Source organism: Saccoglossus kowalevskii, chromosome 19 (genome assembly GCF_978046115.1).
Source record: "Saccoglossus kowalevskii chromosome 19, keSacKowa6.1, whole genome shotgun sequence".
Taxonomy (NCBI): domain Eukaryota; kingdom Metazoa; phylum Hemichordata; class Enteropneusta; family Harrimaniidae; genus Saccoglossus; species Saccoglossus kowalevskii.
This window is the reverse complement of record NC_140659.1, coordinates 26,177,087-26,193,160: the sequence shown is the minus strand read 5'-3', so window position 1 is coordinate 26,193,160 and position 16,074 is coordinate 26,177,087. Positions and strand designations below refer to the sequence as shown.

The following is a 16,074-nucleotide window of genomic DNA, read 5'->3' as shown; positions in this document are numbered from 1 at the left end:
TCTTCATCATTTGTATTAATTATTCAGTGGAATTTATGGTAATTTTCTGAGAAGATTTTTGCAGTGGTGCCATTTTGGGCCCAGCATTTTAAAGAAAGTTCTCTGTCCAAATGTATTATCCAACCTGCCTAAATCCATCGAAATATGTTGTATCCCATAGAATTTGATTGATTGCAAATGCTCAAAAATTGACTGACTTTTCTCCCAGTGGCAAGGCTTTTTTAACTAAAAACTATTTACTTTTTCATTACATTTCATAGAACTGTCTCCTTGATTATAACCATATTGAATGAAAATGATGAAACGCCAGTCTTCAACTCTGATAGTTATAGTTTTACAATTCTTGAGGTAAGTACTTAAGTTTGTGTATTTTTTTTGGCTTGTATGATTATATGTTTGGTTGTGCAGTTTAATTTTGTTTTCTATTTTAATTTAAAATTAACTCTTACCTCATTCATTATCACCGAAAAAGAATGTCACACATTCTCCACAGTTGCAATAAAGTTCTTATCAGTGTTTTTGTGGGTTAGTGCATAATAAAGATTTTCAATTTTTATCCCACAGAATGCTGTTATTGATACTTTTGTGGGACGCGTCATGGCAACCGATGCAGATGGCGATACCATCATTTACACTGTAAATCCAACTGATGGTAAGTGTACATGGAATTGTATTTCTATAATAGTTGCTATAAATGTAGTACCTCCAGTACCGTATTTGCTTTATTTACATCTGTACTAAACAAACGTTTGCATAAATATGTGGAGGCAAACAATATTCTGAGCCCTTGTCAAACTGGATTTAGGCCTGGGTACAGAACAACTGATAACATGTTCATTCTTAAAACTGCCATTGACAAATATATCAACAATACTGAGAATAAAAAAAAAGGGTGGTAAACTATTTGTTGGTTTTGTAGATCTTAAAAAAGCCTTTGATAGTGTATGGCGTAAAGGGCTTTATTATAAAATGCTGAAAAACAATATCAATGGTAAATTATATAATGTAATTAAAAATATGTATGAAGATGTCAACTATGACATAAAACTAAATAATGGTATTACCAAACAGTTTAAATCACTCAGAGGTGTCAGACAAGGTTGTAACATTAGCCCCATATTGTTCAATCTTTTCTTAAATGATTTCCCAGATAAATTGGATGAGACATGTCAGCCTGTTAAAATTGGAAAGTCATCAATAAGTAGCCTACTTTATGCAGATGACTTAGTATTACTCTCTGAAACAGAGGAAGGGTTACAAAATTGTTTTACTAAGCTACATTCCTATTGCACTGATTGGAATTTGGAAGTAAACACTTCCAAAACCAAAGTACCGGGGTAATCGTCTTTAACAAAAATGGCAGGTTGCTCAATCATAAATACAATTTTTATTATAATAATATAGAAATTGATATTGTGAGTAGTTATAAATATTTAGGTATGGAGTTTAAGCCAAATTGAAAGTTTGATTTGGCAAAAGAAAATTTATATAAAAAGGCAGTCAAAGCATTTTTCTTTATTAAAAAATCTCTTAGTGGGTCTACCAAAATTAATATAAAAACTTGGCTGAATGTCTTTGATCATGTTATTAGACCTATATTAACATATGGCTGTGAGATTTAGGGGATAGAAAAGTATACAGACAAAACAGTCATCGAAAAAATTAACATAAAATTGTGCAAACTACTCCTTCAAGTTAACCAGTCTGCAACAAATTTGGCTGTAAGAGGAGAGCTGGGTAGACATCCAATGTCAGTATTTATTAATAAAATGATGATAAAATACTGGCATAGATCATGCACTGTGAAAGAAAACACTCTAATTCATGAGGCAATGTCTTACAATATCGACAACAAAACAAAGTGGGCAACAACAATCAGTCAAATAACTGGTGTTGATAATATTAATGATTACTGGAAGGGGGATAGTAAAAGTGTGAAGGTAGTTTTAGAAAAAATAGAAGATGATTATTCAAAAAAGTGGAAGAGTGACATTAATTTAGAAAAATCTGATTCAGGAGAGCTCAACAAACTTCGCACCTACAGGAAGTTTAAAACAAACTTCAAAATGGAAAAGTATTTGATGGATGTGAATAATTCAAAATATAGAAAATATATTTGTAAATTAAGAATTAGTGACCATCAGCTTATGATTGAGAAAGAGAGGTATACTAGACCAAAAACAAAACTGGAACACAGAATCTGCACAAGATGTGACAATAACTCAGTTGAGGATGAGTACCATTACATTATGGACTGCCCACAGCACAATAAAATGAGGCAGATACTTTTTACAGACTTACATAAGGATAATCCTAATTTTATTTCAATGGATCATCCCGATAAATTTATTTACATTATGACAAACTGCCACATTAAGCTTGGTGTGTTTATAATGCAAACAGGTGTGTATTAATAAAACACCTGATTCTGTACTACCTTGTAATTGCCTTTTAATTAATCTGTTATTTTAATTTTTTGATTATCCTTTTTACTTTTTTTTTTATTTCACTTGACTATGTTCATCTTCTATAGAAAGAATAATGTCAATAAAGTTATCAATATCTTATCTTATCTTATTATGCAAATGCACTTAGATAAATTACAGAGATGTTTCCATAGTCAAAATAAGTACAATGTTAATGATTCAGTATACATTGAATGCAATTTTTTGATTATATGTGCTTCTATTGGAGATGTGAAACATCAAATATGGTTAATGGTATATACATTGTACAAAGCATACTTATTCTGACAATTTTGATTTCTTTTTTCAGTTCCATTTGTGATTGATTCTGAGACTGGTGACATCATTGTTTCTGAATCAGGAGTTCTTGACCGTGAAACCTGGGATAACTACCGTCTCATAGTAACCGCATCCGACGGTCTGCATGACGTTAATGCAACTGTTGATGTTCACTTACTGGATGAGAATGATAACACTCCGGAATTTCCCCCGAATGAGTATTCTGGAAACATGACTGAAGACGAAATGACAGGTTTTACAGTTTTGCAGGTAAAGTGCTTTGATTGGCTATCAAACATGTAATGTGTTTTCTGATTGGCTAGTTCTTAAGTTGATGGGATTGGGTAGCCAATGAGTGCCTATTTTTTAACTCGCTCTAAAATATGTGCCATTTTGTATTTGCATATTCTCAAGATGTCTTCCCTTGCTCTAGAGCAAGTCATATACATGACTGCTCAGTGACAAATTCTCAAAGAGAATTCTTAATTATTTTTGTCGTTAAAGTAGAAACTCAATTATGGTATTGTACAACACAATCTCTTCTGAAAGTCCCAGGATGTGTGACCCCTTGGGGTCATGCATATATTATAGGGTCTATTTAAATTCCTGTTGACACTGCTTGTTTTAGGTGGTTGCTTTGGATGAAGATGAAGGAATGAACAGCAATGTCACTTTCAGTATTATAACTGGTAACCATGGCAATGCTTTTGGTATTATGGATGATGGCTCAGTGTTCCTTGCCAACAGTAGTGTAATTGATATTGCTAACTATGTTCAGTATTCCCTGACAGTCCAAGCAACAGATGGTAAGTGGGTTCAGGTAATTTCTCGGTGAATTCTTTATTGCAGATGGACTTAGCTATAACCAGTTAAAAATGCAGAAATTAATAAGCACTAAACAAAATGTTATCAAAAGAAAGGTCAAGTAAAAAATTAAATCTGTCAAAGTTTAATAATGTTTTAATTTTAACCCTCTGAGTGCAAAAGTCAACTTCAGGCATCGTCCCCAAAATAGTTCCATTTGTAGTCTGCCTTTTTCCAGAAAAAATGTTGATAACAATTTTAAATTTGATTAAAAACTAAAAACATCATCACATTTTGTCTGTTTCGTCCAAGAATTCAAGATTGAATTCTGTGAAAATTACAGAAAATGTGAACAAATTTACCCCAATTTAAGCAGGAAAAATTCAGTGCTTAAATTATTCAGAATAAATTTTACAGTGCAAGTAAGTGAGGTCACTGAGTTGAAGTTTGCTGCACAAAATAGGCTTAGAGGGTACACAGGTCATTTTCATTATTATAAGATGCACTTTTCAATTTTGAAATATTACAAATATATTTTTGGAGGTTGGTAAAATTCATAAACTGCCTGTCTAGTTTTTTATTATGCAAAAACTGTATTGCTTCACAGTCCCTCAACACCCGGTTAGGAAACGCTCCGAGTTCTATTGTCACAATGCACGTTTCGCGTTCGTAAAATTAGTTTACCGGTAATCCCCACGCTGTCAACATTAACATAAAATTAACATATAGTATGACATCATTTTCACCCAGATTACCTTGCGATTCATTTCTGCACAGACGCACACAACTTTATTTCTCTGTTCACTACTGACAAGTTACAACTTTCTTTCGAGTATTTTATTATAACGAAATGCGGGGAAAACATGACCATTTCGTTGATTTCAGCGACAGTGAAATTGATTGGGACGACATTATATCCTTTAGGACGTTCCCATCTATTTAACTTGTATGACATACTGATAAGTGTATGCCTTCCGGTTGAAATCTGGCCACAAACGAGACTGAATCTTTAACTGGAAAAAATGAATGAAAAAATAAGAGAACAGCAATGGAAATAATGTTATCCATTTTTTGTGATATCTAACCTCCAAATAGTATTAACTATTTGGTAGTTTAAGTCGAAACGTGCATATACGAGGGTCGATACATTCGGATACTCTCAGCATAACGGCGATAATAGTGGATGTCGCCATCTTGAAACGAAAGTTTTGCTGCGAACATGTTCCGAGTAACATGACATTATGTTATTTTATATGATAAGAATGGGTCCTCGACAACATAAAATCGGTTTGGTTAGCTAAAAGCTACAAATAATTCCATCTTTTAAGTTTTAGTTGTTCCTATTCCTCGCGGACCAACATTTTCTGTTAGCGACACCAAACAGCCATCTTGTTTCATACACAAAACCTAAGACAAAATCACATGCAAAGTGAACAACTGAAATAAACACCTTCCCGGCACTTAATTATGCACAAAGTAATAAATATTATCCAGAAATTAAACTATCAAATCACAAATTAATAACGACTGTGAATATTTTGAACGTGATAACGCGATTTACCAGGGTTGAAACTTTCGTGGTAATGTTTCCATAACACAAAGTTTAACAATGAACGAACAAGGCAGTTTGAAATCAAAATCTCTTTTTTCCACTATTTATAAAGAATATAGATTTTAAACCACACGTGCCTTTTCACGAAACCGATAGGATCGTACAGAGACTTGCAACTTTAAATAAAATTTACGGACTAAAAAACACGCAATATTTGTAGACGTACACTGAACGGATGTGCTTCGAATGAGCTCCAAGATAATGCTATGACGTCACCGCTCTCTCCCCACATACGAAACACGCACTGTACTCGGGACTCGGTCGATTCACACCTTAGAACAATAACGTTTCCTAACCGGGTGTTGAGGGACTGTGATTGCTTATATATAAACGACCAGATTTTATGTTTGTCCACTATTTACTTTTCACAGGTGGTGAGTTTCCAAGATCATCCATCACCATGGTGATTATAAACATACTTGACGTAAACAACAATCCGCCTGTCTTCCAATCAGATCTTTACACTGTAGATGTTAGTGAAGAACAAAGTGCTGGAATACAACTTATACAGGTACCGGGTCAAGTGCTCAAATATTTATAACTTTCTCTCTCCAAGGCCCTACTTCTGATTCTGTTTTTTGTTGTTGCTGCGAAAGTCTTGTTCTGTGTAGAAATTGATTTTTAATAAATCAAGCCTACAAAGGGTTGCAGTTGCATCATGGGATACCATACTCTACATTGTTTATGCTATTATTCAATCTTTATTGTCAGATTTAATGCATGAGTAATTTTGATGAGATTTCCCAAAAGATATCTTTATTCAAAAATCAGTTAATTAAGAAAAGTTTTAAATTTCGGTTTGCTTTGGATCAAATACTAATATTATGCATGCAGCTATTAATTCTTCACCAAAAATGTGCATTGATTTGATCTACAATTATTAGTCTGACATTTTTGCTTGAATTGATCATTTTAGAATTTAATGACTTATTCACACATGACCAGACTATTTTTAAACTATTCTATGCTACTGTATGAGTAACACATGTTTATTGAGGCTATTGAACAATTTGAATTGTTTATATTTATATGTAATAATCTGGTTGTGTAATTTTATACTGTCTATCCATCCAACTTCTCAGGTCATTGCTGTCGATGCTGATCCAGACTCCGTCCTGCTTTACTCCATCACTGATGATTCCCTTCCTTTCACCATAAACAACGTCACTGGTGAAATATCCACTAGTGACACATTAGACCGAGAAACCACCGAATCCTGGCTTCTGAATGTCAGCTGTAGCGATGGCTTATATGAAGACTACACTATAATCAATGTCACAGTCTTGGATGTAAACGACAATGAACCTGAATTTCTGGAAGGCGAATATAAGAAAACCATTTCTGAAATCTTTCCCGTCGGTAACGTTATCTTGACGGTGTCTGCTACTGATGCAGATGAGACGAATGAGATGGTTTATTTCTTGGAAGACAGTAATAGTAAGTTAGAAAAATTCATTTGACACAACCTCAATTTTTGGTTTGGATTAAAGTATTTTAGTTAAAGACCTTATTATACTACATTAGGTGTGTTATGGCAAAAATATGTACTATTTTAAATCATATTTAAATAATTCAATTTTTGAAACCAGCTTTATGTGAGCATTAAGGCAAACATACTGTCAACAATTTTATTTTCACTTCTAGAAATTCTCAGGATTTTATGATATTCTTGAAGGCAAAATTTCTCAAAATTCACGATGTATGTTGTAGAACCCCCAGAGAAAATTACACGTTCTTAACTTTTTCACCACCAAACTTTTTTCTAATATTCTTCAATTTTTCTGCAAATGAACCCTAATTTTGTTGCCAAAAGACCATATTTGAATCAATTTAAAGTTTTTACTCAAAAAAATTTGTCTATTTTTTTTTTGTTTTTCTGGAAAAAATAGCAGACTAAAAACAAGACGTTTTGTGATGAAAAAAGGGGGAACTGGTGGTGAAAAGATTAAGAATAATGTGATTTTCACAAACTGACGAAATTTGCAAAAATGTGTCTGTCATAAAATTAGGTGATTTACAGCAGTTCTTCAATAAAACAAAATATACAGTATTTGTGTTGTATTAGCAGACATTTCCAAGAGGAGAAAATGCTCGTTGCATTGGAATTTTTTCAGCACACTCGCTCTTTGAGTCTTTTTTCACCTCAAGTGTTGAAGCCATCTTTTGTCAAATTATACAAAATGAAATCCACATAATTTTTTTTTTGATCAAAACCTGTAACAAATAAGGAATTTACATCCATTTAAATTATCATACAAATTAGTTCAAAAATAGGCAAGATGTAGTGCTAACATTCTGGAAAAAGAATTATGGTACCCAAAGTATTAACAGGGCACATGCGACTCTAATAAAGCACAAACAGTATTTTTCATCCAGATAGACGCTACCTTTTATACAATAATAATGTCCTCTAATATCTACAACTATTTGTAACGTAACTATTTTATGTCATCATCTCTATGAGAAAGAGATGAGAAGTAAAAACAAAAGTTAATGTGTTTTAAAGGGTAAACTTAGAGGGCAGTATACTCAATTGACATTTTAACTTTTATACCGTTCATAGGCAAGTTTGCTGTCAACTATCAAACTGGTGCTATCACGCTTCAACAAATCATTACTGGATTTGATTTTGGAATACAGCATACTTTTAGTGTAAAAGCAAGGGATTCAGGATCGCCTCCAAAAGAAAGTTCCGTCCAAGTTACTATACTTATCAACTTTAACATCACAGCTAATGGCACCCAAGAATATCCGCCATTCTTCAATGATACCTATTCAGCTTCTGTACAAGAGGTATGTAATACTTAGCTGAGCTTTTCAAATCACTGCTTGTGATCAGTTTGGAAAATGTTAAGACTACTTTCCTGACATCGCAAGCAATGTTACAAACTCCTCAGACAAATGAGTCTGGTTATACCTGGCCTGTGTATGTATACATTTAAACTGTATATTATTTTGACAACTGTAAATTATTTTTGCTGTTGGGTATGGAGAACAATTTTTTTCACAAGATTTTATTTTCACTGATTTACCTGTAGCAGAAACTAGCGTAATAAATTGCGAGTAGTCCAGAACTTGTGCATCTACATTTATCCTGTGTTTTTTGTTTTTTTAATAGCATATTCATTAGTATATCATGTTTTTGTTTCTAGGACATTGCTTTTGGTTCTCACATTGTTACTGTTCAAGCGTTTGATGTCAATGTAGACGACCATTCAAACTTACTCTATTCAATTGTCGGAGGTAAGTTTGATAAATAGTGAATCTTCCATCTTTTAAGATTAAAAGATGATTTCTCCACACATATAAGTCAACGATTTGTCACAACTGCCAACTGTGGTAGCATAATCTGTATTGAAAAAGATTTATTTGTCAAGACTTCTAAATCAGTTCGTGCAGAGATCTGAAACTTGAAAAATAGTGTATTACACTTAAAAGAAGATAATCATTAAATGTTGCAATGCATTATGGGATTAATGGTTTGATGTACTGACAGTTGAGTGTCTTTAATTCCAGAAATATAACTCTAATACTTGACCCTTTGTTTCAGGTTCAGGTGCAAATTTTTTTAGTATTGACAAGTATAGTGGTGAGATGAAAACATCAGCTCCTATAGACCGAGAAATCAAAAATATTTTTCATGTGAATGTTACAGCTACTGATCCAACTGGATTAACATCAGTAAGTGGGTTTCTTTAGATTTGAAGTTTGTAATAGATTTGATGAATTTAATAACTGTTGTTGAAAAAATAAATTCTTACATGAATGAAATGGAAAATAAAAAATGTAATTGCAAGTTGGTGAAACCATGACATTATTTGTTAGTGACAATTTTACTGTGGTCTTGAATTGAGATAGGAAGTCACTGATTTTGCAGGATGTGAACATCTAGTGATAATTATCTGATTTTAAATCAAATGCCTTTCATATACAATTATTTGAGTTTTTTCTCCACTTTTATTTTTTTAGCAGAAGAATATTATCTGTGATCTTGGAAATTCACTTTGGTTTGTTTAAATTCAAAATGTGCAATTGAGGCCTAATTGATTTATACCGCATTCATCTGCTGATTCAACATAATTCCTTCTTCATCCACAGGTTGTTACCACAGTAACCATTACAGTGGAGGATGTGAATGATAATTCACCAGAGTTTACTGGCTTACCATATCAAACTAGTATCACAGGTAACAACAGTGTTGGTAAAATGAGCAGAAACAATCTCAAATTTTTGTGATTACTATCAATTTTAGACTATTAGAATATTCAGATTGTTACTGCCATAAATAAAAAGTTAGTTTTTAATATATAAAATATGTGGAAATTGCTTAAAAGAAAAAAAACATTCATGTTTGTATAAAGAAGAATATTTTGCGTGATGTTAAGTAATACAATATGCGTTTGTTTGAATGTACATTCTTTATTTCAGTTCATAAATTAAGTTATGAAAACTTGCACTCATTGCTTTAAATTCTTTTTTCTTTTCACTTCTACATTAATTGATCATAGACGTGAATAATTTTTATGTCGCCTGTTCCTCCAACATGATCATTGCTCGCTGTAAGAAAGATGGTTGGGCATGATTTTCCTTTTCATTGTACTTGTCATTATCAATATTTATAATGAAAAATTGTGAAATGTCTGGCCACTATGCCAATTACATGCATTTTATTATAAAAATCTGTGATGAATTATTTATCCTTTTTTTGTAGAGGGTAATATAACATCTGATATCTTCAGTGTCATAGCTGATGATGATGATGAGGGCGCCAATGGAGATGTAGTTTATGGATTATCATCATTTCCATCTCTGTTTAGTATTGATAATGTCACAGTAAGTATGAATGTATTTGTTGATCTAGACATGGATTCACAATTTGAATTTAGTAAAATGAATTCCATTTAAACTCTGAATTGAACTCTGAGATGACCTGGAGATATTCCTTTTGAAGTTAGTAATGATGGCAAAGACATCAAGAATATTTGAACTTTGAACCTAGCAACAATAACGTGTCTAATTCCATTTCGAACTCAATAAATTCTGAAAACTCAATATTTTGTGTCATACAGGGAATGATCTTTGGCTTGGCTAGTCTGGACCGAGAAGCACCAGGTCTGGTGATAAATAATAATGGAGAAGCAGTTTATGAATTGCTGGTAACGGCAGAAGACCAGGGGAACGAACCGCTAACATCAGATATTGTGGTGAGTTGTCTGTCTTAATAGTACCAGCATATCAAAAAGTTGATGTATTTTGAAGATTGAAGACATACTAGTTGTCATGGTAACCTGTGTCACTTATATAGTTTGTGTTTACTGAATTTGTATGCAAATTCAATAACTAATTTATTTTTAGCAGGACTATTTTGTTGCAGATGAATGAATTTGGTGGTGGTGATGGGGTTAATATATCACTAAATATGAAATGTATCCCTGCTCATGTCAATGAATATAATAATGTTTTCTGAATTGTTTGCTTGCAGGTGACAGTATATGTACAAGACATCAACGATAATCCTCCAGTTTTCACGGAAGACACATACACTGCTGATGTCCCAGAGGATGCTTCGGCTGACCGTTCTATAATAACTGTGTCTGTTACTGACAATGATTGGAATAACACTATTACATTCAGTTTACAGTCGGATGGCAATACTAATGGTAAGGGGCTTGGTATTTTTACAAGTATTCATAATACTACTTTTAATATATTACCCTGTGTGTACTGATACAAGGACTGAAAAAAATATACTGAAAATGAAACTGGATGTGATTTATGGTTACCAGTGTGCTGCTGTGTCTAATACAACTGATTTTGTATGGATCTTGAGTCGAAACGGAATTCCCAAAATCAAGCTGGATTAATTTGGTGACACCTTGGAGATGGGAAGTAGTCAAGAATAAAGATTGTTTATGCGGCCAATCACTGGCAACATAGTGGTTGTTCCATTGGATTCGTGATCGATAGATTCAAGTTCAAATCCTGCCTTGGGTTGAACACTAAAAAGCATTGACATCACAGGCTCTTACTATCCAATATGAAGTACTTGTGACATGAAAGTATACCATGCGTGTCAGTGCCATATCAGCTTAGAGCTGCAGGTACACTAATGGCTGTGATAATTTGATATCTATATTCAGTATGCTAGATGTTAGTGGACACACGACCTGGTTTGAGTTTGTAATGGCGGCAATGCTTGCCAAGTTGTAGTTTTGCAGTTCCACAAATGAACCTGAGTTTTACATGTATATTACTGTTTTCCTGCGTGGATCATTATGGTAGTGGTTGGGCAAACACTCAGTTACTACAATATCAATGTAACAACTCAATGTTTTCTCGCTAGGTGCTTTTACTATTGATGAGATGAGTGGTGTGGTTACACTAACTGGTGATGGTATCCTTGATGTCAGAGATAATGATTTCTATAATCTTACAGTAGAAGCAGATGATGGACTCAACACAAATCAGGTAATGCATTCAAGTCACTTTGACAATTGACCATTTTCCAGTATACTAGTACTGCAAGATTGTGCACGATATCAAACATAAAAACACAACAAACACAGGTCATAGCGTCATAGTGGCAATCAAAACATTGCGTAAGATTCAACAAATGTAAGAATATATTTTGGGTATTTTCATGCTTAATAATGTGCTGTACACAATTGATGATGGTCAATATTGAACTATGAAAGAAAGGAAGTTCAAAATCAAATCTTTTGATTTTTGTGCCAGACGTTCAAACCTCGGCTTTTACACATTATTTTAAGTTCGAGCAGAAATTCGCCTATTATATTTTCAGATCATGTAAAAACATTAATATTAAAGTACATCCACTCTTTGTTGTTTGTTTCATAGGCATGCTTTTACCAATTAATACTGTAACAATTAATCAAAGGCAAGAAACCTGTTACAGATGCAAATGAATTTATTTATTGATTCGTTACATTTTTGCCTTTACGATCTGAAGAACCCATTATTTTGAATTTCAAAACCACAATTAAAACACCTTTTTTCTAAAATATCAAGCCATGGCATTATCTGTCATGCATTAAGGGATGACCATTAGAAACTCTGGGAGGGGAAATTGTAGGAACTTTTTGTCATTTTCTCTAAGCTTTTTTTTCCAATGTGGTCCACCCCTTATAATAATATAAATACAAACAATTTTTTTTATTTTTCAGGCTACTATTTTAATAACTGTACTTGAAATCAACTTGTACAATCCAGTTTTCAACCAGTCCTTGGGCTATGTGTATAGTATTAATGAGAATGACTATCCCGGTGCGTTGTCGGTTGTAACCGTCGGGAGTGTCTGGGCAACTGATGATGATGGTGATGCAATAATATACAGTATATTTGCTGGAAATCAAGATGGAATATTTGTCATTGATGAAGTAAGTCTGGTTTTCTGATTGGACGTAGTGTGTGTGTAAATGACTATGAGATGGTCTTAACCTTTTCACTACCAGTTCTCTTTTTAGCTTCGCTGTCAACTTTGTGGAGCGGAGCTTATCATATGAGTGATTGTCCTTCGTCTGTCGTCGTACGTGTCATTGTTTTACTTTTCCGACTTCTTGAAAACTACAAGCCTGAATGCTTTGATACTTGGTGTATATGTACCTTGGGTAGACCTCTCTTAGATTTGTTCATTTCATGTTGATATCTTCAATTCTCTAATTTTGGTGAATATTTTTGTCATTTTTGGTAAAAAGTGACATTTTCAACTTCTTTTTAAAAACCACAAGTCCAATTGCTTTGATATTACATATATAGGTACTACATGTGGACCTCTTTCAGATTTAATTTCGTGGTGATATTTTCAATTATCTTATTTTGATTTGTAAAAACACTACAACACACCAGATTAAAAGTAAGACAATTTATTAAAACTAGTCGGCTATAAAGAAATAAAAAAACATGCGTTAACATAACTACTAATGGAAAGATTACACAATAAAAATACACACTAAAAAATTGGGCAAGGGGTCACCCTTCAAAACTCCCACTGGTGAGCATTGGGCAAAGGTGTTCATAAATTGCCATGCCATACAAAGGAAAAGCCAGAAAGTGGGCGTTCGTCCTTGTAATGGGGGACAGGATGAAGTCCTTTGCCCAATAGTGCGGTGAAAAATGACCAGAAGAGGAGGTAAGATGGGGATGGTTGGTGGGTTAGCCGACAAGAACATTCACGCAAACGAGTTGCATCAAAGAATGAATGACACGATTTATGAATGGGCTAAAACAAAGGAGAGACGCTATGCAAGATAGCACTGATTGGCTAATAGAATTACATTGATTGGCTAAAAAAGGAGCCCTGTGAGTGGTCAAAATTAATGCAAACTGATTGGTTAACTCAAAAAGGTGTGAATCCTTGAATTGCATCAAGCTCAGGGGCTGTGTCTTTACAAACCAGGTTTGTGCCAACACAAACCAAAAATGATTATTTTTGTCATTGTTAATGAAAAGTGATATTTTTGACTTCTTGTTGAAAATAGCAAGTCCCATTGCTTTGATACTATACATATTGTTCATTTTCTAATGATATCTTTTTTTTTTTAATTGAAATGTGCATTGCTAACAGCGGAGCTATCTCAGCCGATAGGCTGCTTGTTTCATCACAAGTTCGCTAAATAGTCCCATTTATAGTTTACACTTTCCTTCAGAAAATTGAAAAAAATAGCCAAAAAAATGAAAATTTACTCAAATTTTGTCTGTTGGCTTCAAAATTACCGAGTAGAGTTCATTTCCAGAAATATTGAAGAATATAAAAAAAAAATGTAGAAAACTTTGGGTGAGAAAGTTAATTTACAACAGCATTATTTCAGTTAAAATTAATATCATTATTAATGTATTAATATTTGTTTGAATTTATTTATTTTATTCATGTATTCATGTCTGTGTATCTAAACTGGCATCAATTGCTGTTTTCAGAATGGTCAAATTTCCACAAATGGAACACTGAACCGAGAGGATCAAGATGTTTATTCTTTGACAATTGCTGCTATGGATGATAGAACCTCACCAAGATTGGTAAGTCAATACAGACACCAAATATAGCTTCAACTGGTGTCAGGGTAAACTAAAACTGGTTCTGTCTGTTGCCATTACTCATTCTCCTAACTCTAGGGTAGAACAATAATATTAAAGCGGAGGGGTCGTCAGCTGCACACTTGCAGGAATTATGTTCCAAGCGACGATAATTACGACACCCTCGCTTTGAGCTATATGATCTGCTTTTCACTGTTACAGTAATAATTTGTATTTTAGTATTTGTCCAATATATTTTTCATAGACAAACCAAAGACTTTTTTTTTGTATCATAAAAAAGATAGTAAACCATTTCATTTCCACTGCTTTGGATGATTTAATCGTGTTAAGGACAAGATGTTGCAAATTATTGTAACTCTATGTTTTTATTGGACCCAAATAAAAAGTATTTCGCAATTTTCTCAGAATCAAGCAATAAAGACTCTGTTTTATATTCTTTTTTCTAGGGATTGGTTGAAGTTATTGTCAATATATTGGATGTGAATGATAATGATCCTGTGATATCCAGCAGTGATTTAACTGCTTCCATCAGTGAAAATGTTGAAACAGGTACCCAGTTATTGATGGTGAGTATATAGAATAGAATAGAATAGAATAGAATAGAATAGAATAGAATAGAATAGAATAGAATAGAATAGAATAGAATAGAATAGAATAGAATAGAATTAAATAGAATTAAATAGAATAGAATAGAATAGAATAGAATAGAATGGAATGGAATGGAATGGAAGCTAAACAGAGTGGAAACTCCTCCACTCCCACATCCAAACCTCTCCACACCCACCTTCATACCCCTCCACTCGCACCTCCATATTTCAAGCATGTTGTCTACTGTTTGTTTATAACAATCCACTCAAAGTCATATTTGAGGTTGCCTATTTTAAATCTACACAATTTAGATGGCCTACCAAATTAGCTGTTTTTCTCAATTATCAAAAACCTTGGTTATTAAAAATTAATTTGAAATATTTTTTCACTCAATGCTGTATGGTCATTACATATTTTCTGTTTTTGTGGTTATAATAATATATTTGTGCCATATTTTGCAAAGCCTATGTTTATGTGTAGGTAAATCCAATTACAGATTGTTGAGTAATATTACTGTACGCTGGGACAAATGAAACCCACAAAGTTTAATTGCCATCAATGCCATTTTATGAATTGTACTTTGTAAAATATTTGTATACATGAGTGTTGTAAATATGGGACACTTTTTGTATATAAAAGTACATTTTTTGTACACTATTTGTAAATTAGTTGCATCCTTTTTGTATACAAATCTGTTCCAAATATAGTATACACAAATTTATACATCAAATGTCCAAATTTATTCAGAAGTTGTATAAATTTATCACACAAAAAGTATACATCTTGTCTAATGAATTTTGGCAATGGTAGTTTATTATTCATTGATGGATGTCGATCTCTTTCTATAGACCCCTACAGTATTTGTTTCTGATGCTGATATTGCTGGCAATGGTGATGTGACCCTGAGATTGGAAGGAGCCGGTAGTTCTGATTTCTTACTCGTGTTGAACACTGATAACACTGTTACTATCTCAGTAGATGGTGACATTGATAGAGAAAATAAAGAGGTGTATGACCTTCTGGTAAGTTTCATCCTTGTCTTTATTTTTGATTGTGAAGATGATGCTTACAGTGGTGATGATGAATTTGATGATAATGATAATAATAATAATAATAATGACGGTGATGATGATAGTGGTGGTGTGCAATAGTAGCAATAATGATTATGTTGTTGCTGTTTAGCATAGCAACACAACATCACCCATTTTGAATTGACTTCCACTGTTGATGATATGTAAACAAGTATGAGGAATATGAACAGTTTTTTTTTTCATC

At 33.2% G+C, this 16,074-nt stretch overlaps 1 protein-coding gene across 1 annotated transcript in view; it reads left to right on the top strand.

The window, feature by feature from the left end:
- The window catches only part of LOC100375711 (protocadherin Fat 4-like), a 106,514-nt gene that overhangs the window by 60,998 nt on the left and 29,442 nt on the right, over positions 1-16,074 (top strand). The window contains exons 59-77 of the mRNA XM_085493769.1: positions 261-348; positions 565-652; positions 1,696-2,403; positions 2,776-3,014; positions 3,373-3,550; positions 5,532-5,671; positions 6,243-6,597; positions 7,724-7,953; positions 8,313-8,403; positions 8,711-8,841; positions 9,259-9,346; positions 9,872-9,993; positions 10,230-10,364; positions 10,643-10,820; positions 11,504-11,628; positions 12,345-12,557; positions 14,095-14,193; positions 14,658-14,777; positions 15,648-15,821. Of these exons, the coding sequence (XP_085349895.1) occupies positions 261-348; positions 565-652; positions 1,696-2,403; positions 2,776-3,014; positions 3,373-3,550; positions 5,532-5,671; positions 6,243-6,597; positions 7,724-7,953; positions 8,313-8,403; positions 8,711-8,841; positions 9,259-9,346; positions 9,872-9,993; positions 10,230-10,364; positions 10,643-10,820; positions 11,504-11,628; positions 12,345-12,557; positions 14,095-14,193; positions 14,658-14,777; positions 15,648-15,821 (3,502 nt within the window). The remainder of the gene's footprint in view (positions 1-260; positions 349-564; positions 653-1,695; positions 2,404-2,775; positions 3,015-3,372; positions 3,551-5,531; positions 5,672-6,242; positions 6,598-7,723; positions 7,954-8,312; positions 8,404-8,710; positions 8,842-9,258; positions 9,347-9,871; positions 9,994-10,229; positions 10,365-10,642; positions 10,821-11,503; positions 11,629-12,344; positions 12,558-14,094; positions 14,194-14,657; positions 14,778-15,647; positions 15,822-16,074) is intronic.